This window comes from Oculina patagonica, chromosome 4, assembly GCF_052425735.1.
Source record: "Oculina patagonica isolate OP01 chromosome 4, crgOcupat, whole genome shotgun sequence".
In the NCBI taxonomy this organism is placed as follows: Eukaryota; Metazoa; Cnidaria; class Anthozoa; order Scleractinia; family Oculinidae; genus Oculina; species Oculina patagonica.
The window spans coordinates 52763288-52786909 of record NC_135761.1 but is presented as its reverse complement, the minus strand read 5'-3'; the positions used below and the strand labels follow the sequence as shown (position 1 = coordinate 52786909).

The 23622-nt window shown below is 37.5% G+C and overlaps 2 protein-coding genes and 1 pseudogene across 2 annotated transcripts; 1 reads left to right on the top strand and 2 right to left on the bottom strand.

Annotated features, from left to right (window-relative positions):
* Window positions 1–1830: 1830 nt before the first annotated feature.
* Window positions 1831–14744, bottom strand: LOC144650625 (dnaJ homolog subfamily C member 25 homolog). Its single transcript, XM_078510349.1, has 13 exons — window positions 14584–14744; window positions 14418–14446; window positions 13390–13449; window positions 12394–12441; window positions 10762–10816; window positions 9883–9989; window positions 9213–9284; window positions 8514–8576; window positions 7787–7851; window positions 7419–7475; window positions 6325–6529; window positions 4539–4609; window positions 1831–3079 (listed from the first exon to the last, which is right to left on the bottom strand). The coding sequence occupies exons 1-13, from the start codon at window positions 14693–14695 to the stop codon at window positions 3025–3027; spliced, it is 999 nt and encodes a 332-aa protein (XP_078366475.1). The 5' UTR covers window positions 14696–14744; the 3' UTR covers window positions 1831–3024.
* Window positions 5567–6314, bottom strand: LOC144650654 (transcription and mRNA export factor ENY2 pseudogene; annotated as a pseudogene).
* Window positions 14745–14839: 95 nt separating the features above from the next.
* Window positions 14840–23305, top strand: LOC144650637 (L-fucose dehydrogenase-like). Its single transcript, XM_078510363.1, has 9 exons — window positions 14840–15078; window positions 16327–16365; window positions 16941–17038; window positions 17475–17541; window positions 18276–18370; window positions 18869–18973; window positions 19478–19545; window positions 20628–20724; window positions 21181–23305. Exons 1-9 carry the CDS (start codon window positions 14976–14978, stop codon window positions 21328–21330), a joined length of 822 nt encoding a protein of 273 aa, XP_078366489.1. The 5' UTR covers window positions 14840–14975; the 3' UTR covers window positions 21331–23305.
* The last annotated feature ends 317 nt before the right edge of the window (window positions 23306–23622 follow it).

Genomic DNA, 23622 nt, shown 5'->3' with positions numbered 1-23622 from the left:
ATGAAATTAAGTGCTGTCAAGAGAATAGAGGTTTCATTTTGAAGTATTGTTTAAGTATTAATTTGTTTGATTTTGCAGATCAGCAAACAAGATTCCGCTCGGTGGCCAGTCACTGAAGCATTTACCGATACTGAGCTGGGCAGGCATAAATTGTTTAACATTTAGTATTCTAAATGGTTGGCGATATAAGTTAAAGGGTAAAAAAGCAGTGTAAACTTTACTGAAATTGAATTGAAATAAACGTGGGTACGAAATTAACTTGGAGTCTATTTGGACTATTTGCTTTTGTCTTTGTCCACTTACTTTGGGAGGTGATGTCTTTCTAAACCCTTCTTCAACAACAAAAGAACAGCGATCACACTAAAATGAACTTGAAAAAGAGAACTAAAATTAAGGGGACGGAAAGAAAGAACTAGAGTACTAAACAGAAGGCGCTTTAACTGGATACAGAAATTAAGAGGGGACTAGGAAAGCTACTGAGAAGAATATGGGCTCTAATGATTGTCCGATCTTTATTATCGTCAAAACTGGGATGCTCAGCATTTTGAATTATTGCGAGCCTAGATGGATAGAGCGCCCGCCCGGCTTGACGTCATGGGTTCGATTTCCGTCAGGGACTCAGAGTTTTTCTTTAACAGGGTGCTTTTCCTTTTAAAAGTTGGAGAAAATAGGGAGCTGTGAAGGTCCGAAGATGTCCCAAATGAATTTTATTTTTAAAAACTCAGACCACTGAGGCCCCGTCCACACTAATCCGGATAAATTGGAAAACAGAGAAATTTGAAAACGCCGAATAAAATATTTTCCGCCCACACTAGTCCGAATAAATTTGAAAACGCGTCTATTTAAGTCAAAAACGGATGAAATGCGTTTTAAAGAGCGCTTTCGAAAAGTTCCCTTTTCAGCATGTTTTCCATCTACACAAAAACACAAAACCGGCGTTTTGAAATTAGTCCACTTTGAAGAGTATTTTCGAAAAGTTCCATTTTGGGTGGAGAATTTATCCGGATTAGTATTCGTATCGTTTTCAATATTTTCACCGTCCACAGTAATCCGGATAAATTTGAATTTCAAAACGAACGCGGCATCGGCCTTACATCGGCCTTCATCGGCCCTAGATGAATGGCAGAGCACGCGTGTATTTAGTCCAGTCCCTGAACTCTCTCTTCCGCGCGCCCTTTATAGGGGTTGAACCCAGGCCATAATAATCCACAGATATGCCACAATCCATAGATTTCAAAGCTTTCACTTTTGCTCAGAGATCGGCAAAAGAAATGTACCAAAATTTATAACGCACGTGGCCATTTGACGTCAGCGTTTTCGAAAAGCTCCGTGTTTGGTCGTCCACACTACACCACCTAGCCGGCGTTTTTAAATTTCTCCACTCTGGTCACCGTTTAATTTTTGAAAAGCTCCGTTTTCGATGACCGAAAAACCGTTTTTGTGTGGGACGCCTGGCCTATCCGGAGGGGAAAAGATACGTTTTCAAATTTATCCAGATTAGTGTGGACGGGGCTTTCAGTAGTCAGTTATGCAAGTTGCTGACTCGCTCCTTTGCCACTCGCACGTTTATATTCTAAAACGTGAACCTACTCACAGGCTACTGTTGTTAACATAAAAATAAATAAACAAATTTAACGAGGTTTGCACGTAACAGTCTTGCGACAAACCTGTGGCCCTCGAATTGGAATTTAGAAATGTTGGTTTTTTGTGGGGGGAGGAGAACCGGAAAACCCGGAGAAAAACGCTCGGAAGTAATGATCAGGTCCAGGAATTGTGAACACAAGCCACATTGGCGGCATCTCTTGTATTTTTCAAATTGAACACTTTTTTAAATGGTTTTAATTTTATTGTCTACCACAACCAGCTTTTACACTGAGGTTTTTCTACAGAACTAACATTTTTAAAATATTTATTGCTAAACACGCTTCCAGGGTAGCCTACACACGTAGCATTTTTATAGTCTCGGAAACTCATCGGCAGTTTCTACGAATGTTTGCCAACCAAAACATGTTTCACGTACTGAGCGGTTTTTGGAGAGAAAATAAAGTTATCATAAATAATTAGGTGGAACATTACTACTGTCACGCTGTAGAGATGCTAGGTCACGCTTGTGTCATGCTTTCATATGCTCAATAGTATCAGCTAAAAAGCGTAACCTTGTGTGAAAGTTTCATCTTAAATAGCTTGACTGATTCATGTTAGTGTGACCTGATGCAAGAGCGTGACAGTGAGTGTAGTTACAATAATATCACCTAAAGTAGCGTGACCTAGTGTAACAATGTCATCTGAAGTGGCGTGACCGAGTGTGACAGTATCACTAAATATAGTGAAAACTGGTGTGACAAATATCTCCCAACGTTTCCTTAAAGGAGCAATGTCACAGTATATTAAGTCATTTTTGTGATCCCTTTCAAATTAAAGGAAACCTCAAAATAATAGTTTTCTAACATAGAAAAACAACAAAGGAGTAATAAAAAGGCGAAAATAACCAAATATGGTGCGTAGTGATAAAGATTAAGACAAACTTCAAACGACAATTTTGAAAAACTTTGCCAATTTTTTGAAAATGTGTTATTCGTGACGTAGCTCCTTTAAGGGAAAAATAATTTGAAAACTATGCACTTTGACCACAAAACAATATATATTATGAGTTATTGTCAGTAGGTAACGGAAACGAGACGTAGTAACGTGGGAAAAGCCAAATGTTCCACCTAAAATAATTTAAAAGACTGTAGTTCAGAGCGAAATTTTTTCCTAGTTCCTGCTGATAAGCATGCATAACTGAAATGTCCTTAAAACTACAAAAATGTTACACCTCTTAGTTCTATAGCAGTTGGATATAAGGGTTACGATTTTGGAAAGTCAGTTTAGCAGTTTACAGGTGTAAGTAAACCATTCACAGTTAACGAACACCAATAATTACTAGAATGGCATGAAATAATTACTGTTATCTAGGCGATATCTCCCATCATTAAATAACCAAATTTTCTACTCTTTGTTCTATTTATATATTAAGTCTAATAACTAATCATCTTCGATGAATGTCATCTGTCCGGGTCCTCCTTTCTTCATGTAACGTCTGACAGAAAAAAATGACAAAACAAAAAGAGAAAGAAAACAGTAAAATAAGAATAAAGTTCTGTTATCTTTAAATCAGTCTACACTAATGATGACTTTGTAAATTTAAAGATGTTCTCACAGTATGTATATGTTGTGGTTCAATACAGTAAAAACCCGCGTGTAAGAACCTACTTTTTTCAGAGTTTGGCAAAACAGGTTCTTGTATTATGGGGTACTTATTGACAGTTTAGGCTAAGTAGGTTCTTAATTAGGTTCATAATTTCTACAGAGTATACATTGTTGTTGATTATCAGAAAATAGTATAAAATCTTGTCTGTTCTTCATTATAAATATTTTTTAATGTACCCATGTTGCCAAAAGTCCAACAACATTAAGTGATCAATGATTACAAACTAAACTCGCGATCACCTTTTTGGTTTTTGGTAAAAAGTATATAAATTAAATAGTTAAACCCCACATATAAGAACCTGTTGGAATTTGTTTGGCTAAACAGGTTCTTATATTTTGGGGTATTAAAAAATCAAATTTCTGCCCGAAGGTTCTTAAATCCCTAGGTTCTTACACGCGGGTTTTTACTGTAATTTATTTTCCCCTGGTACAATCTGGTATTTTCTTGTGTTTTATATTCATTATCATATATTACCATACACTGGAACAAAGGAAAATAACAAATTGTACCAAGGGTAAAACTGAATCACAAAATATACAATGAAGATTTTAATAATTACGGTACAAATCAAATTTGGAACTTTACTGCTGTGGTAACTTGTACAAAGTTCTTTCTATAACAGTCTTCATTTTTTGTTGGTTTCTTATTTCCTGAGCTATTAGCAAAACAGGCCATTTTGTCCATGCTTTGCAACAGCTACAAGGTTTCTTTATTTCTCATAATACAAGAAATCTGATTTTGTTCATTGTATTATTTACATTTTCTCTGATTGGCCCAGGATTTGATACATGTACCTTATTTACTCAGATAAGCGCCATAGCGCTTTTTAAATTTTCGCGCCTCAAGTGCGGCGCTTTTTTAAAATTTGGACGCCACAAAGAATCTTATCTTTGATAGTTATTGAAAATAGCCTCTTTTGATTATCAGTATTCGTCTCTTGCTGAAGAGAGAAGTGGCGCTAGCTGTCCAGGCAAAGTTGGCAGCCTTCACAACATTAAGAGAAATACTGTTACGTATTGTAAGAATGTTGGATAAAAAAACTAATGGGCAAGCGATAAAACAAACACTTTGAACTGCAAAACATCGCTTTTGGTGGAAAGAGATGTCCAAGTTTGTTTTAAAGTTGCGTTGTAGTGCTGTTTTTAGTTCTTCGGGGCGGCGCTTATTCGAGTAAATACCGTATGTGTGCAGGGTTTAGACAGCAGCAGAAAACCGCTTTTGCTTGCCAAACAATCCACTATTTTATGTTAAAATTCTTAAAGCATTAAACACAAAGTGAAAACAATACCTGTAGGCTTTGTACTTGTTGCTCTGTGCAAGTTTAACTCTCATTTCCTCTTCTTGTTCTTGTTTGAATTCCTAAACACAACAACATAAGTCAACATCATTAGTCTCACATTTTAACACCAGCTCGTTCTCCAGCGTCTCTCCTCTTCCTGTCCCCTGAAAAGAGTGACAGACACGTGACCAGACCCAACAAAGGTCGGTCTCTCTTCCTCACTCTTGGGAACGATAAGAAGAAAGACAATGGTTGATTTTAAAACTGAAACCTGTTTTATGTGGCTCAAGCTATACTGAGGAGCCGAACCTTTAATTCAGCAGTCAGCTGTCAAAGTGCTGGCTATGAATTCAACCAAATCCACTAACAAACTTAAGCGATTTGCACCAACATTTAGTTAACAATTTAGCACACCTTACTCTAGCTCAGCAGGCAAGAGAATAAGGTACCCTTCTACAAAGTTTTCAGAGAAACAATCAAGCATATCGATTTGAACTGGATTTCACTTTAGTCACTGAACGATCAATGTTAATTTATAAAATATTATTTTTACGAGAATAAACAATATTTATCAGGATCACAAAAACTTGCACAACTACACCATTCCAACTTTTAGCATGCACATTCACGTGATTGTATCACAGAGCCTGGCCTGCAGAACAAGTGGTTTAGAAGGGCAGAATGCTTAGTGTAACACACCAACGCGAACTGGCCGGAGGGCACAAAAAAGAATGACGAAAATTAAGCTTCTCTCTTGTGCTCCGTGCTCACCCTTGTGCTTCATGCTTTGTGTATTGCGCTCCTCACCCTGCCCTGCTAAGCCACCTATTGTATAGGCAAGACAGAGCCTCGTCATCTTCTCAAACCAAGCAATGGAAATAACATACAATAAGACTGACAGACAGTCAGTTTTATTTCAACACGGAATCTCTTTAGTTACAAAGAATTGGTTCCAAGAAAGCTGTGCTAGGAAATTACTAAAAAAAACAATATAATTACAAAATTTTATTACAAAAATAAAAAAATACTAGTGTTAACTGTTATTGTGGAGACTGAGTTTAGCACCACGATATGAAAAACTCTTCTTTAAGCTTTCAGTTTTTGGTTTCTGGAGTGTTAATTGTAGCTATTGAGTCTCTGAGATTATAAGCAGTACTGTCACGGATCAAGTTAAATACCCCAGTAAGGTACTCTGGAGCTTTGTTATGCATAATTAATTTTTACGCATAATGATTGCACTGTGATGGTGACTTTGAACTTCAAGAGTGTCTCACTGAAGCATTATCATAATATCTACGGATCTAATTTCCCAGTCACTATGAGTGATGATCCGAGCTGCCTTAGTTTATTGATTAATACAAGCTAGTTGTGTATTATTTTTTAACCAAAAGAAGCAAAAATAATGTACAAATTAACTTCTCCACACATTGTATTTTATCAACTATGTGTTGGCAGCAAGGGATTTTCGCATCTCCAGAAGCATGTCTCTTTTGACTTCATCAGGCACTAAAGCTCTTCCTTGTGGAGATAGTTCAGCAACTAAATTATCCACAGTAACATTTTTACGTCCTTTTTGCTTGATGACCTCTTTACAAAGACTCCTTAACTTGTCTCGCCATCCACATTCTATAAGTCTGGTTCTTAAAAGCTTCTTTAACCTCTCTCGTTCCCCAGATTCTACCAACTTCTGGGTTATTGAAGCTGAGGGCTCGCTCTCTTTTATCCTCTCCACCATTTTGGCGTGTTGAGTTGCTACACTGGTTGTTAAGTGCTCCTCACCAAAGATTGAACCTACCTGAAAGTTAGCATCAATCCACAACTGGCGGGAGAAAAAGTTATTCTTCTGTGCATCCTCCATAGCATCCCACTGGATGGACGACAAGCCCAACTTTTTCCTTATAAGGTAAGCCTTTTCTTCGTCCCCATACTCCTCTCTTCTGATGTTGAATTTCCAGTGCCAACGTAACAACCAGGCAATGTAACACAAAAGCGTGTAGGGGCTGAAAAAATCCAATCAATTAATAGATGGATGACCAAATTAAATAACAATTTAAGCAACTAACTGGGAATTCACCTTACAGACAATAATTAGTTTCAATATCAGAGTCCAAAATACCAGTTTACGTAGGACTGATGCAATATCTCCTGTTATTACATGACTAGATAGTTGAAAGGGCCAATAACTTAAATCAAGCAATCAGAGTGGAGTGCTTTATTGCCGGCCCAATATTTCTAAGCATTGGATCGGGTAAAGTTTCTCCAACTCTTTTTCAATTATAAATTTGTGTCAACAAAAATTGTTTATGGTTGTTTGGGACTGTACTGGTAGAATGTGGGCCCTCAGTCCTTTATGTAAGCCTCTGTATGGACTACACTTAACTCAAACCTACATGGTAAGGTAAGGTAAAGTATGTGTCCGAGCCAACTGGCCCACACAGCTGGAGCTTATCCTGGTCTCTGTAGCATTAAGCAACTAGGAGTGTTGCTACTCCCACCTGGATGGGATGCTAGTCCATCGCAGGGTTATCCCCCAGCAGTAAATTCGCCAGTGCCCATTTATACACCTGGGTGGAGAGAGGCACTGTAAGAGTAAAGTGTCTTGCCCAAGAACACAGCGCAGCGCCCCAGCCAGGGCTTGAACCCGGGCCGTTTTACTTCGAGCTGAGCGTGCTAACCATTAGGCCACTGCGCCTCCCACTGGCTCTCGTACTTAGTCAATAAGATTTACACACATATCTACAATAGGCATGCATTGGCAACAGAACATCATCCCACTCCCTCTCCTCCACCCAAGCTACAACAGACACTGGTTTGCTTTCTGCCGAAATTGTCTGCAAAGCATCTTGAGTTGTTTAATAATAAAATGTCAAAAAGTTTTTTGAAACTTACAGTAGCACAATCCTCAGCCACAGAACATCAACTATTCTTGGCTTGCTGTAACCTCCCCTAAAACATACAAAGACAACAATGAATTGATGAGTTTAATAAATAGGAAAGCAGAAAAAAGGTGGAATCCACGAACGCATGAAAGGGCAATAATGACAACATCAAAACTATTTAATAATGCAGTGAATGGAACAATGCAAACATTAGTAAGAGCAACTAATGTAGGAAAAGAACAACCAAAATAACTATCAATAAACACCATACATGGGATATTTAGAACAAACTGCCAGTCATGTCCTACATGTAGTGGGGGCAGATATATTGATATTATAATTATAATCAGTCTAATAAGATCACAGCATAAAACCAACCTGATGTCTAAAGAATTTTCCACAACTTCCCTGAGTATAGACTCTTCTTCTTCCTTTATTTCTTCCTGAAATTAAACAGAGCTTATATTTTTTGTGCTCTGACAGAATGCATGTTAAAAAATGATCAACTGACCGACCGACTGACTGACTAAGTGTCTGACGGACTAACGAACTGACTGACTGACTGACTGACTGACTGATGAACAGACGGATGGACTGACTGGCTGTTGGACTGACTGACTGACTGGCTGACTGGCTGGTGGGCCAGCCGGCTGACTGACTGATGAACAGACAGATGGACTGACTGGTTGATGGACTGACTGACTGACTGGCCGACTGACTGGCCGACTGACTGGTGGGCCAGCCGGCTGACTAACTGACTGACGGCCTGGCTACCTGACTGACTTACTGATTGGCTGGCTGGCTACCTTAATGACTTACAGACTGACTAACTATCTGAATGACTCAAAACTATAATATACAAACACTACCTTTTTAACCTTCTTTATGCAGACATTGTGGTTTAAATTTACATGTATCTTTGGTTTAAAATTTTTCACGTCAGTTTGATTTTGATTTTTCTTTGCCTCATATTCATTGTCATAATCTGAAACAGAGGCACAATCAAACTGGTTTGAAAAATTTTAAACCAAAATCAATTTAAGCCCAACACATACTTGCAAGCTTGTGTCAATGATTTAATGATGTGACTAGTTTTTACACATACCTTGGATTTCTTGCCTTTTTTCAAGCGATTCAAAAGACCTTCTTCTCTAGCTCGTTGCATGGCCTTGTAAAGGAAAATGTATGGAATTAACAGTGACTGCTTTTAACAAACATGTTGGTAAATCGTCATAAAAAATGTTGTGGTTATTCACGTGGTAGAGTACAATAAAAAGTATTATTTCGTTTGTCTCACGCGTAGTCACGTGTGTGGGATCGCAACGTTCGACTCTCGCTGTCTTCTCTCGCTCGGACCGCCGAGGGAGCAACAGTACACCAGCATGCAGAACACTGAGGATCGATGCACAATCAGGCGTTGAAAACAACCAATCACAGCGCAGCCGTGTGCTTATGCACGCGCACCAGTCGACCTTATCGCCTGATGAAGACTGCAGTATGCAGTCGACGTTGCGTCTCCATCACGTGCTGAGACAAACGAAAAATACTTTATTATTATGTTGGTACATGTTACCTGTTGTAGTTTAAAATGAAATTCAGGTCAAAGTGATTTCTAACTAGGTCTTATAGCTTTCATATTATAAGTGCTATGTTACTGTAAGTATTAGATCCCATATTATCCTGTACTTAACAATTTATCAACATAGACCAAAAATTATCACATTTTAATAGTCCACATAGTTATTGTCAGTAATAAATTTTTGAAATCTTATGGTCCTTTTTTTTTTAAAAACCTACACCTTACCTTGTTTCGATATTTTGGCATTGTCAAAGCATACTTCACTGCTTCATTGTATCGAGACCAGCCATGAAGGTACTAACAACAGAGATCATCAGTCAGAACATTTGAAACTACACACAGAACTACGCAGCTGATCCACATTACACATGAATTAGCAAGGTTTATTGCAGCTATACCCCATTATTAATTTAGCCCCAAGTCAGAAAAGAGTTTTCAATGTTCCAGTGCTGTTTGGTAACACATTTTTACAAAATAGCAATTATAACAATAAATGTGATGGAGAATTACCTTTAAAATTGTAAGCTTGCCTTCAGTTGTTTCCTTGTTCACAAGTTGTCATGAGTGGAAGGGGGGAAGGGTTGAACTTCCAAAAGGAGGGGGGGGGTCTTATAAGAGAGGGGGGACTTAAATGATGGGAGGGGGTTAAAAGAGTTTTAATGGACAGGTATATGTACATGTGGATGGAGAGAGGCACTATGACAGTTAAGTGTCTTGCCTTTAGAAGAACACAATGCATTGACCCCAGCCGGGCTCCAACCTGGATTGCATGACATGCCAGTAGCAGGCAGAAACTCAACAGTTTAACAAGCTGACAAATTAAACTCCTTACAGCACTCCAAGGGGCTACAGACCTTGATTGAGAAGAAAAGACATTTTATTCCCATTTATGTACCTGTAGCAATGACACAACTGTAATGGAGACTGCTATGACCACTCGCACGTCCACCTTAGGAGCCACCTGCCGTCTGTAGTAACGATAGTAATGACCATATGTCTCCTCTGTTGAATGACAAGAAAAATACATCAGGTTAATATTATCTTGTAAGCCAAAATTAAGGCTAAATTAAGGGAAGCCTCAAGCCAAGTGGCCCATACTACTGGAGCTTATCCCAGTTTCTGTAGCATTTAGAACACAACACAGTGACTCCGGCCAGGGCTCGAATCTGAACCGCTCGATCCAGAGTCTGGCGCACTAACCACTTAGGCCACTGTGCCTCCCATAAAATTAAGGCTAAAACGATGATTTAAAATAAAAAGATAACTGTGAAAGTTGAGTGAATACTGACAATGTAATCTGACTAGTGTGTGAGTGATTTTATCAAAAGTCAGGTGTGAAGATTTCTCCTGTTGTTTCAGCTTTTTTCCCTTCAAAAAAAAAAAAAAAATCTTAAGTCCCGAAAAAAAAACCAAGGGCTTTTTCATAATAAAATTAAAAAATTTTCTAAAAAAAAAATTTTTTTTAATTTTTTTTTTCAAATTTGGAGAGGTTCTAGATTAATGTACCAGAAATATTAAATAAAAACATGTTGGGAAATTCCAAGTCCTAAAACTTTCATGCCAAATCATGTGCAATTACAGGTCTTCTTTACTCTCAATTTACAAAACAATACGTATAGTTTAGTTAAGTTGAGTTGGGTGTAGTGTAGTTTACTAACTGGAAAATGCTGACATGGTCATTTATAATTAATGTTTATTTATCTCTTCGCAACATATGCTGTCAGGAGTAATGATTCACTTTTAATTATTATTTTTACAAAAGGAACAGCCTTACCTGGATTGTCCAACATGTAGTCATAATCTGCTCTTTGTTCATCATCTTTTAAAACCTGAAATCATTTATTGTACTTAAATTATTATGATCGTCATTGACATTGCCTACTAGATCATCATTAGATGCTAATTAATATTTTATTTGATAGGTACAGCCTTATGGCAGGAGAGATATAGTTACATACATGTACATGTACATTACGTCTACTAACTGCCATTGCTTCCATGAGAGATGCTTGAATGTGTACTTCTTGCATATTTTTGTTTTGAAAAAGGGACTTGGATTACCTTTATTAAAGATTTGATTTAATGCCGGGGGACCTTATTTACTTTTGGTACAGGGTACAATGTAGCTCAAGGGAGTGTGCTTATTGCAAGAGGGGGTGCTTATTAGGGACAGGATGCACTGCATCCTTATTTTTTTTTGGGACATAAACAACAGATATAATAACTCAAGAACTGCAACAAAAGGGGTTCGCAAACTCATGACACCATTTGCATGTTCAGTACATGAACATGAATGTATGTGCAATATTAGTTTCAGCTAAGAAAGCAGACCACATACTCACTGTAACGTAAATCACATGCCTAGTCAGACTCCCGGGGGGGGGGGGGGGTACTCCCATATGTGGCCTATATAGGTATGTGCCGCCCGATAGGGTATGGTTTTTGAGGTTCTCGTTCCTTAAATAGGGTATCATTTTTGCTCCTTTTGGCAATGTGTTGCCAGTGTGATCCTTAGATAGGGTACCTAAATTCTATTAGCTAAAATAAACGCCCAGCTAAACGAAAAAAAGATATCTTAAAACTGAATTTTCCGTTCAGGTATTGGAAAAGCGATTTTATAAAGATTTGTGTCCTGCCGTGCGCGGTTAGCCATTATTTGGGTCGTCACGGAACGCTTCTCCTCCCCTTGAATAGGGTGTCATTTTTCGGTTTTGGGCCTTAAAAAGGGTATCAATTTTCGCTTTCTTTATCCTTAAATAGGGTCAGGGTTTAAGACCCTTGGCGGCACACCCCTATCCGAAATTTATGGGAGTACCTCCCCGGGGTCAGACTACACTATGCCAATGTCTTGAATGTCACTTTCCTATTGGGAGTGATTTATTGAAAAAGGGGCAGGGGGGGGGGGGGGGGCTTATTGGTAGTATTGGCAGTCAATAGAGTCATTGTCATACATACCAGTATGTACATTATCATTTTACTAACTGCAAAGCATTATCATTTTTACATTTTAGGGTAGCTGGACTGATAGAGGAAGCACCAACTCAAGTTGAGGTCCAGTCTCACAAATATATTAACTTTGCTCAATTTATCCATAATTTTATAATTATAATTTTTACAATGGGGAACAAATTAAATAGCTATCTCAACTTGTTCCGCTTCATTGCATTCATTGCGCACGCTTCAATAATTTGTTCTCATTTTTCTCAGAAACAAAGTGCTAAGCAGAAAAAAATTACAAGGGAATGTTTTACTACTAAATTAAAAGGCACATGCAAAAATTAAGCATTTTTGAAGGAAAAAAATTTTCACCCAAAAAGTCACTTAGCATAGTTTGCACCAAGCTATTCAATTATGCTTGTTCATTTTCATTCCTTCTTTTTATTTAAAAAAAAAATCTCTAGCTCACCTCATAAGCTGTAGCAATCAGTTGAAACTTGGTTTCAGCATCTTCTCCCTAGTTAAAATTAAAAAAAAAAATGTTAAGTAACTATATTCAATCTGTTAAATTAGCTCATGATATCATCATCATCATCATCATCATCATCATCATCATCATCATATCCTTTATTTAAACACCACAAGGGTTTTAAGCACAATGCTTGTCGGGTCGTGTGTTAAACTAATATATTACTAAATACTGATACTATTACTAATTACTGCTAAATACTCATTGGATCATAATTACTATAAAAATAAACAATTATATAACAATTAATAACATTTAAAGTCATCGTAATGTCTGGGGAGTGACTGAACTGACTAGGCATTATAATTAAGCTCCTTAACATACATGTAATTATCCTTCTTCACTTAACGATAGAAAGCCGAAAATTGGGAGCCCGTATTATATGAAGAAACAGCCTTCCAGTCTCCTTTTAATTATTAAAAAAAGGGAAAATTTACCCCCCCCCCCCGAATTATAAAATGTACAATTTTAAATCTTTTAAACCATATTTGATACTTGCCATGCCACCATGATTATAGTGGTTGATGGCAATACAGACTGCAATCTATCTCTTCGACGAAATTTAAATGCATGTTGATTGTTAGCCTGCGAATACAGCCACCTTTCACGCTCCGATCCGCTTGCTGTGTTCAGAGAGGAAAGGTAGACGTCGCTTGTTGATTGTTACATGTACGTACCCTCAAATTCCTGAAGTTTGTCAAAATTGTACAGTGAAAGTGGCGAGGAAGGAATATTAAGGAAAATTGCTTAACAAACTAAGAGCTATAGTCTCTGACAAACATGTAACTCAGTTGTCCCCACCACTGTACAAACTGCATGTGTTAAAAACCCAAACACTCATATGCCGAGAGCACTTTGTGTTGTTCTGCTTGTTATGTGAGACCTAAAATAGTCAAAACTCTGACCTACATGAGCTTTAATATTGTTTTCACATACCTTGTATCTATCAGGATGGTACTGTCTGGCCAGTTTTCTATATGCTTTCGCTATTTCTGCCTGCAAAGAAAAAATAAACACAAAAACCATTAATTCATTACAGACACTAATTAAAACCGGTTATATTGTTTACTACATCTACCATGGCATAAAATATCTGCAGGATCTAGCTTTTGCAAACTTTTTCTGAAATAAAAAAATAAAAAATTTCAAAAAAGTAAAAAAGGAACTTTTAATAAGTTTTCTGAATTACTGACAATGTTTTCTTTTGTATCTGTACAAGATATGATTAAACTAATAAGTATTTTTCTGGTATTATTTCAAAGCTGTTCTGACAGCAGTGTCAGTGTCTCTTCGTGTAGTTTTCTGTCCAGCTGCATATCAAGAGTAAAACACCAGTTTGTGTGAAGTTCGATGACTAACTTTCAACATACAAATCTTAAGTCTTATCATCTGACAAGTTACACCTGCTTATTGTGTTATAAAACAGATATTAAAAAGTCTCTCATAATTTATTCATGCTTTTGTCAACTACCATATTGAAACTTAAAAAGGTCAATCAACAGTTAACCCAACACTTAAATTAATTTCATCTGTCTTATATGTCAGTTATTTTCACACACGTGTGTATTTTAAAACTTATCTCTCTAAGCTGTTGACGCACAAATGTGGGAAGAACAACTTGGAAAAGATATTAAACAAAGACAAGCTGATATCAAGTTGGCTAAATATACACAGATGCGACTAAAAATACATTTCCGTTTTTATATGGAACAAGAAAATTTCGCAAAATTAATTTAGTTTAAAATATATTTACTGTAAGGCGAGCTTTTTTATTAAACAGGCTTGCAAGTAAAATCTTTCGTCTATTTACATTCCACATCATCAAACAAGGCAACCAGGAAACCCGACATCGATATGTAATTAATTTCATACAAAGTCGTGCTAAAACTCCTACGAAACTAGAGTCCCAAGAATAATCGTTTCCCAGATATAAATTTAAGTTAACCATCTCTGCTATAGTTTACCTTTGAAGACTCTCTGTAAACTCCGAGCACTAAAAATCAAACACAATTAACGACATTAATAAACAGAACTGCAGTTTGTAAAAGATCGATCAAAGAAAATGATCGCAATCAATATTGTAAAGTTTTTTATTTCTGTAGCAAAGAATGACGAAATCTCAATTCTTACCGTCATAACAGTTCTCTGTTCCACAGTAGAGGCCCTCGATAAAGCCATAAGCTGACGAACTGAAGACGATCAGGAGAAGAAAACAAGAAATTATACGCTGGAAAATCGCCATGACCGACCATCAAAGACGAGTCAAACTGACTGACTGAAATCAACATCCTGTCAGCGGCTACACACCAAGGAGTTATATCCCAGAATTCTTTACTGGAGAAATCCCCTTCCTCGTCCCAGGCCCCCAGGGTTCGCGTGCAAAGACCGTAGGAGATTTCTTTATTTTGTCGCCCACTTTATCAGCTGAGAAAGTTAAATTGATTGCGCTGCCCGGAGGCTTTTGAATAGCAGTTCGGCGCAAAGGCTCTTTAATTAAGTGGCTAGAGCGGAAGTTGTAAATCATGGCCACGGGTGCAGAGGGATCGAATCTGAGATACGGTGGCAAAGTGACTATAGTGACAGGAGGATCCAAGGGGATCGGAGAAGGAATCGTCAGGGAATTCGGTAAGAATATGATCATCACGATAAAGGGGAATTGGTTATTACGTTTGAGATGTGTAATACAGGTACTAATGGATAAAAGCCTTCTTATCTTGAATGGTTTTATTGGGTTGTTTACTGAAAAAGAACAGTAACCACATTCTATTCATAAGTGAGCTTATATCATGTGACTCTTACATCCGGCAAGTCATGCATGTCATGGGATACTCATGCAATCGCGATGCACCCCTTCTCTTCTGTTGCCTGTCGAATGTGTACTAAATAAGCACTCCTTATAGAATTTCTACTTCTAAATTTCTGCAACTTTTACCTCTGAACAAATATTTTAAGTTGTTCCATGGGTGCCTTGGGTGGGGTGAGTACTTGAGGGACTAAAAGGGATGGAAGGGTATGAATGAGGTCATGATTTAACACCCATTTCCCAAAAGAAAATGCTCATATGGTAATTAAACTGAAATAAAGTCTGTGCCACTACCTAGTGGCTCCCCGGGGGAGCACTCAAAAAGTTTTAACGGTAGGCTCCGCCTCGAGCTCTGACCCCTTACCCTCTAACCTCCTCACCCCTTATACTAAGCCTCACACCCCCCTTCCTCTCGCCCCTCAAAAAAATAATAATTTTCATCCTTCAGGGTTCGCTCCTCTGGGTTCTTGGCGCTGTGGCGGACTAAAACTTCTGTTGCTGTGGTGCGTTTCACGATTCAAACAAAACGTAAACAAACCCCGAGTCTGCGCAGTACGGACTGGAAATCAGCTTTATACCTAATGACAGATTTCTACCCTTTTTTCAAACTTTAAAATCCTACCCTTTCATTACCTTAGCCTGAAAAGGTACCCCTTTTGGGCGGAGCCTCCCAGTATGGCCATTATGGGGTACCCCCCCCCTGGGAGTGGCTCATCCGCTGGTGCACTCATCCCCAGTTCTACAGGTAGCACGAAGCTTTTAGGATATTCCTTACTTCTCATTGGATAGGATGCTAGCCCACCAGATACCCACAGCAGTTAATTTGGCAATACCTATTTTTATTACTTGGGTGAAGAGAGGTACTGTGAGAGTAAGGTGTCTTGTCCATGCCAATATGCAAGAACACAACCGGACAAAGCTAGCCCTTAAACTAAAACTGACAAAAACCTATATCCCTAATGATATTAATATGCTAAGTACTCTAGACAAGATCTCAAGCTTGAGAAATTCAAAATCATTGCTATTGGAATTTTATAATTAGTTAATATAACTTATACTTTTATTTCTAGTTAAAGCTGGTGCCAAAGTAGTTTTTTGTGCTCGAGGGGGTAAGTGCACTGTCTGTTATAATTTACATATTAACATGTTGCAAAATCCGTTTGGAAATTGGGTACTACTGACAATAACATTACGAAGTAGCCAATTACATGGTGAGTTAGAGAATCAAATTGTGAACTTGGGTCCGACTCAACTTCGCAAGTTTGCTAGTGGAGGAGAAACAAGACAGGTTGCTTGAAAGCCATGACGATGCCTGAACTTGATGCTTTTATAGACTGGTGGAGGGGCGGGGGGGACTGGTCAAAAAAATAAAACAAGGTAGCGGCGGGAATATTCCAGCAATTCTAGTGGCTCGAGTTACAAAATATTTGTTTGAGCAAGCACAATATTTATGTCAAAAAAAATATTCAGTATCAATCATCTGACGGACAGTGAGTAGAACTCATTATGTGTATGTACCATCTAGATCTGTTGCATCCATGGATGAACATAGTTTTGTAGTGCTGTTTAAGCAGTGGTGGAACCTTGCATACGTTTTCTAGAGAAGCATGCAACACAAGTAATGTTTGCTAGAAACATAATCTGTTATTTGATTTGTTATTTTGTTTAATTAATTTTGTAATAGTCGAAGATGGTAAAAGACTTGAGAAAGAACTAAATGATAAAGGACCGGGAGAAGCATACTTCATCAAATGTGACGTCAGTAAAGAGGAAGATATAAAGGTAGAAACTTCAATTAACTCAATTTGTGAGACTACCACTGTACTACACTACATTAATATAATGACTGACTTGATTGGCCAATATGTTGACGGTTTTATTTCAATCCCTGATGCCCTGTAGTAATTTCAGTGGTCGCACTATTGGATGGCTGGTCAGTCCACTAATGGAGATATTCAATTTGTTGCAGAATACCTTTAATGCCGATTTATATATAAAAAGGGAAAGGCTAAAAAAGAAGGCTATTATCTTGAATGTTATTTTGTTACTGCCGTGATGACAAAATGATTGGTAGTGAGGCTTTCAGATATATGTAATAATGCAATCTCTAAAACTTAGAATTAGCCAATAGTTTTGAAATAATTTAGACAGTCCAGTTATTTCGAAAGTTGTCCTATTACCATGGCTTGTAATAAAATTTTTCTTTTAATTTCTTAAGAATCTAGTGGACAAGACAATAGAAATGTATGGCTGTATTGACTGCCTTGTAAACAATGCTGGATGGCGTAAGTAGGAAAAATTCATCACTGATCATTAATCACTGGTCTCAAGCTTGGAAACAGAAAGTGCTTTCTCCTTGAGACTCTAATTGCTCAGGGATGGCGGAGCTGGGGGGTGGGGGTGGGGGGCTTTCCGAGAAAATATTAAAGACTTTAAGAGTCTCTTAAGCCCCTACCCTCACTTCAAGTCACTAGTCAGCCCCCTCCCCAATTGAAAAAATGTTCTGCCGTCCCTGTTGCTGTCACCCTTAGGCAGTGGTTTTTTGAGACTAATGCTTATTTTTTTTTTTAAAAAAAAAAAAAAATTCAAAAAAAAAAAAAAAAAAAAACCTCGAGCGACCAGTTTTTGTTTAATTTTATCAATTAAAACCTTCAGTAATCAATTCAAGCGATATTCTGAGTTTAATAGATCGATCAGTGGGCTGTGCAAAACAATTACTATAGACGGCTCGCTCTAGGTTTCTACCGGCTTTTGATAGTTGGCTGGAGCTTCTCCCCTCGAAACCTCGAATTGTTTACTAGCCTCCGACACTGAAGTGAATATTAGTTGTTTTAGTATGTATACTACAGTAATACATTCCAGATGTTCCAATCCATTAGATCCCCTTGTTAAAAGATATGATACCTTAGCAAATTAAAAATAATGCACTTTAAAAAAGTGTGTAAGTTGTGGATAAGGTGTATGTAAGAAATCAAGAAGGAACTTACATTAATGATACAGGGTTTGATTTTCTTGGTAGATCCCCCTGAAGGAAAAACAGTTGACCACACATCAGTTGATGACTTTAGAAAGCTGTTGGATCTTAACCTTGTTAATTATTTTATATTTTGCAAAGTAAGTACCTGACTCCTGAGAAAGTGAAAGATATAGGCTAAAGATTTTTGTTTAGGGACATGCTGTTCAGTTAATTTCCCTACCCTTTTTAAGATCACAATCATATCAAAACCAGTGCTTAATCTTGTATTGTGTAATTTAAATAATTATTATTTGGGTGCATTCTTTTTACGTGCTACTGAGACCAAGTGGCAAATTAAACACTATGCACAACTTCTATTGTACAGAGGGGTTTAGGGGGTGCACCCCCCCCCCCCCAGATGACCTGCGGCTTTCAGAATGTAACTGGTATTCTGCAAAAAAACCTTCAGTTTGTGGTTTATTGGTGCACCCCCTCCTAAGAAAAATCCTGTATCTGCCCCTGAAGTAACAATGCACAGAAAGTACCAGTAGTGACTGCAGGCTAGTATTATCTAAACACTGGTGTAAGTTTTAACAACTAACAGTAATTTGAAGTTTTGGTACACGTTTGTGATGATTTGAGTTTTTTGGTTTTAGTTCTCACTGCCCCACATACGGAAAACAAAAGGTAATATCATCAATATCTCCAGTTTAGTGGCACAAATTGGTCAACCTGGAAGTGTTGCATACGTTGCAAGCAAGGTAAACCTCAATTAAACAATCACCTGCTTTTAAAGTACTGATAAGCATGAAAAAATGACAAGGATTCTATCTACTCCCCAGCCTCTGGCAGTAATTACTGGTACCCATTTTGGAGAGAGGCGCTGTGAGAGTAAATTGTCCCAAACTACATATATGCAAATTATTTTCAGAATTATCACGTCAAAAAATCTGCAAAAAGTCCAGTCTAACCCTTGTAGATGGCAAGCCGTTTATTTGACACATCAGTTTTTTGGCTTACTGTGGGAGCTGCAAAGATAAGTGGTTAAGCCACTAGAGAATCTTTGGAAGTTGCAGAGAAAAAGGCCCTTGATTAATCCCATTTTCTCTTGGCTTCAACGCTCTAATTTTGTGCTCTCGAGACTCGCACCTCCATGCTATAACTAAATTAGACATGCAGGCTATCCAGCCTACTGCACAGATATGTCGTGCAGGTGAATTATAAATAATTATTAATGTTAAAAGCTTATTGATTATTTTGTTTAGGGTGGAATAACTTCAATGACAAGGGCTCTAGCAGTTGATGAGGCAAAGCATGGAGTGCGAGTAAACAGGTAAGGCGATACTGAACTTCTTGATGTGCATGCATTATGCATGTAGCATAAACACTGTGACTATTGAAAATGATAGCATCTACAATACAAATTGCTTCTAGTAATAGAAAATTTTTCATGCCTTGCAAGTGGTTTTTAAAGCATGTTAATGTAGTAGTATAGAGTTTTGAGTAGAAATACTAGGTATAAGATTACATGCTTGTAGATGAAATTTAGCGAAATTGAAACAGATGACGAAAACGCAACTTTGGGTTAGAAAAGTTTGTCTTAGGACCTGGTCCAGCAGAAAGACAAAGATATCTTAAAGTGTCGTTTTATGGAACCATAACTGCTTTTGTTACCCATAGTTTAGAGGACATCACTTAATTCCCTGAAAATCCTGATCGATTTCTATAGAACTGATTAAGACACACAACACTCAAGCTTTTGTAGACTCTTGTGTAACGCTGTAACTGCGTTATTGAGTTTTTCAGTACCTTAGTGTTACTTATTTTCGCGGGAACTTAATTTCGCGAAAATGAAACGGGCATATATATTTCGCGGAACTTAAATTTCGCGATATGGCCAAAAGAATACGTTAAAAGGAACTTAATTTCGCGAAAATTGTCAAAATATTGGTCTGCATTAACAAAGAGTAAGACTTAGAATTGGCACAAGTGATTTTAATTTTCCATAGCAATAGTTTCCAGTGACACTGAACAAAAACAATTTGACGATTGTACCAAGATAATTATGTAGTTAACTAACGGTAACCCCCCCCTAAAATTTATTTTTTATTTAATTCTATTTAAATTTTTAAATCCTACCCGGCTTTCATAAAAACCAATATAATTGATGGAATTCCGAGTTTAAATAAAATATCACTCACTCACACTCACTAACATTGATTAATTTTAACGGAATATATAGAAGAGTATTAAATTTCGCGTCGTTAACTTTCGCGAGAATTTTTTTCGCGGGTCTTTAATTTCGCGATTTTTTGAAAATCGCGAAAATTAAGTCCCGCGAAAGTAACCATAAGGTATGTGCGCATTGCGGACCTATTTTACGAGCTACAGCATCGTGTTTTTGTGCATTTGCAGTGTTTCACCAGGAAATGTTTGGACTCCATTGTGGGATGAATTAGCTAAGGGTTCAGGAAACTTTGAGAAAAGCAAAAAGGATGGTGAAGAAGCACAGGTAAGTTGTATGATATGTCAAAGTGCCATGAGATTCTACTACCCGGTTGTTCTACAAACTTCACTTTGATTTGGATTTCGACTTGTAACTTGTTGTAAAGTAAGGGATGGCGATCATCGTCGGTGCGGGCACTTTGAAAAAAAAAAAGAAAGAAAAGAAAACATATAGCAGGGAAGTCATTAGCGTTGACAAAGGATCATGCTAAAGGAATTAATTAAAATTACACTTCTCGAAAAAAAAAGCTAACGGGCGTACCCCCTCCTAGGAACGAAAAACAGCCTTGCCTGTTAAGAGTCAATTGTTCGTGTCGCAATGCAATGCAAAGAAATGCAAGGCTCCTTTGTGATATTCACACAAAAACCTTTTTTAAAATGCAAACAAAATAATCTAATGTATAAACGACTGTTATAGAACTGCAATGAAGTTCCTTCACATTGCTGTCTTTGTTTCTCATAGCTGCTAGGTCGTATGGGAACGCTTGAGGAATCTGGTCAAGCCTGTTTATACCTGGCTGCTGAAGCCACGTTTACAACTGGTATTGACATGTTGCTGAGTGGAGGCGCCGAACTGACTTATGGGAAGAAAACTCAAGTGGAGAATGCTTAGATGAAATGAACTTTTCCCCGTCTTGCATTTTTTTAAGATTCTGATCTTGTCTTTCTTCATTCACTGATGAAGCCTCAGCGATTAACTTGGTCCGAAACTAATCCAGAAATGTTTTTTTAATTTTAGTATGTGCTGTGATTGGTTTAAAAAAGTCAGCGCAACCAACTAAACCAATCAGATGCAAAACTTATTCCAATCACGACTTGGTCACGTGCGTTTCCCGCGCTCTGCACCTGCTACGTCATTTCCTCCGAGTTCCCATTGGCTTATTGTGTTGCTGCATTGTGATTGGCTGATGTGAATTTTTATTCCCACAGTCAACTGAAAACCGCTCTACTAAAGGAAGGCTACTGATTTCTCAGCATTACAGATCGTGTTTTCATACAAATTAATCTGCAAGTAATCATGTTTAGCTCAATGCATTCAATTGTTTTTGTTCAGTTTTGACCAGGCATATTCTTGTTAGGGCCTGTGGTATTTCTTTTGTGTATTTCTACATTTTTTACTATTTATTTACCGAGAGGTTTCGTTCAGATTTTTGATTATTTGCGTGCAACATAATCGCAAAAGTAGCATGGCCTAGTCATTGTAATTGACATTAAAGTAATGTATTAGTCTTTTAGCGGGTTTGTTCAAAGCAACAGAAAACGTAGCTTTTATAACGGTCATTAGTGCACTAAAAGTGTTTGCGGGTGTACATGTGTATGACTTATCAAATTTAATTTTATTCAGTAAAAGGAAACAAATAAAAAAAATCCCTTAGTACAACTTAACTTTAAATAGAAAAGACAAGTTGGCTGATAATCGTGCGTATATGATGCCTTAGAAATTTAAAGGTCAGGACTGAACGAGTCATCATTCGAGTGCAAGAGGACAACCCATCCGATAAGCCTGACCTGAACTTTTGGATTTAGCAGATTTTTGGAAGGGTCGCTTAAACGTCTGGGCCAACCCATCTTTATAAAATATAGATGTTTTCAGCATACAGAGGATGAAAACGTTAAATCTTGTGAATAACTTATATTACATCAAAACTGAGTAATGTATTGCCTTTGTAATACAGTCGAAGCTCTCTTAACGGACACTCTCGTAAGCGGACAGCTCTACTTACGGCCGCCTTGTTTGAAACCCCGTTTTAACTCCCATACAAACTCTGTATTTTCAAATTCTCGTAAGCGGACATTCCTGTAATTATAAGTGGCCGCGGACACTTTCAGAGATTACGACTTAAATTTTTTCTTTAACAATCTCTGTATCTTGTTTTTATCAATCAACTTTACATCGCCGTTCGTCACAATGATTTTGTAGTAATTACAGTACCATATTTCATTGTTTGTTTTGTCGTCAACCACGTCCGGTTACATTCCGAAACACCACTTGTTAGCTAGGCAAGCTCCCGTAAGCGGCCATCTATCCCCATCACCTCTAGAGGCCGCTTACAGGAACCATTCTCGTAAGCGGCCAGCTCCAGTAACGGACACTTTTTTCGCGTCCAGAGGGTGTCTGCTTACGAGAGCTTCGACTGTATAAAGGGCCTTCTTAAACAAATATAATAAATAATAATAATAAAATGTTTGTATAGCGCCAATATCCTAAAAGTTCAAAAGCGCTTTACAGAAGTAACGTTGAAAATATTAAAAACACTATTAAAAAAAATTAATATAAAAATAGTAAAAAAGTTACAAATTAAAATGTTTAAAATCTTAAGACTAATAAAAATGTTGCTAATATCTCATACGGTTCTCATTTACTCATTTATGTTTCTCGTAACAAGTCAAGTTACAGTTTAGGTTGCTTTCGGAATTTGCTAACAAATGTGAAATTATTGCTACTTTTAGAGGGTCACGTCTTTCGGGGGTTGTTACATTCGGAATTTTAATTTGTACTTTATAATAATTAACATGATTAAATTAGGTTTATAAACATTCTTAGAAATTATGTTTTGCATTCAAATAAAGATTGATTGATTAATTGACTGATTGGCTGATTGATTGATTGATTGATTGATTGATTGATTGATTGATTGGCAAGTCACGAGTATTGTCGGCATCTGTTGGTTATTAAATTTTGATTCCGAAGCAGCGATGGCTTTGAGACCTGACCAAACGGAGTCACAGCAGACGCGAGTTGAAAAGTTGTGTCTCTTGCGATTCTGTTTGGCCAGGACTTGCGTGTGGTTGTGTTGACTTGGTTGGGAATAACATTAGGAAGTCTCTTTCGAGAACCTCTTGTGTGAAAAACTCAAAGATATACCGTAAAATTCCGGTTATAAGCCCTGGGCTTATACAACTT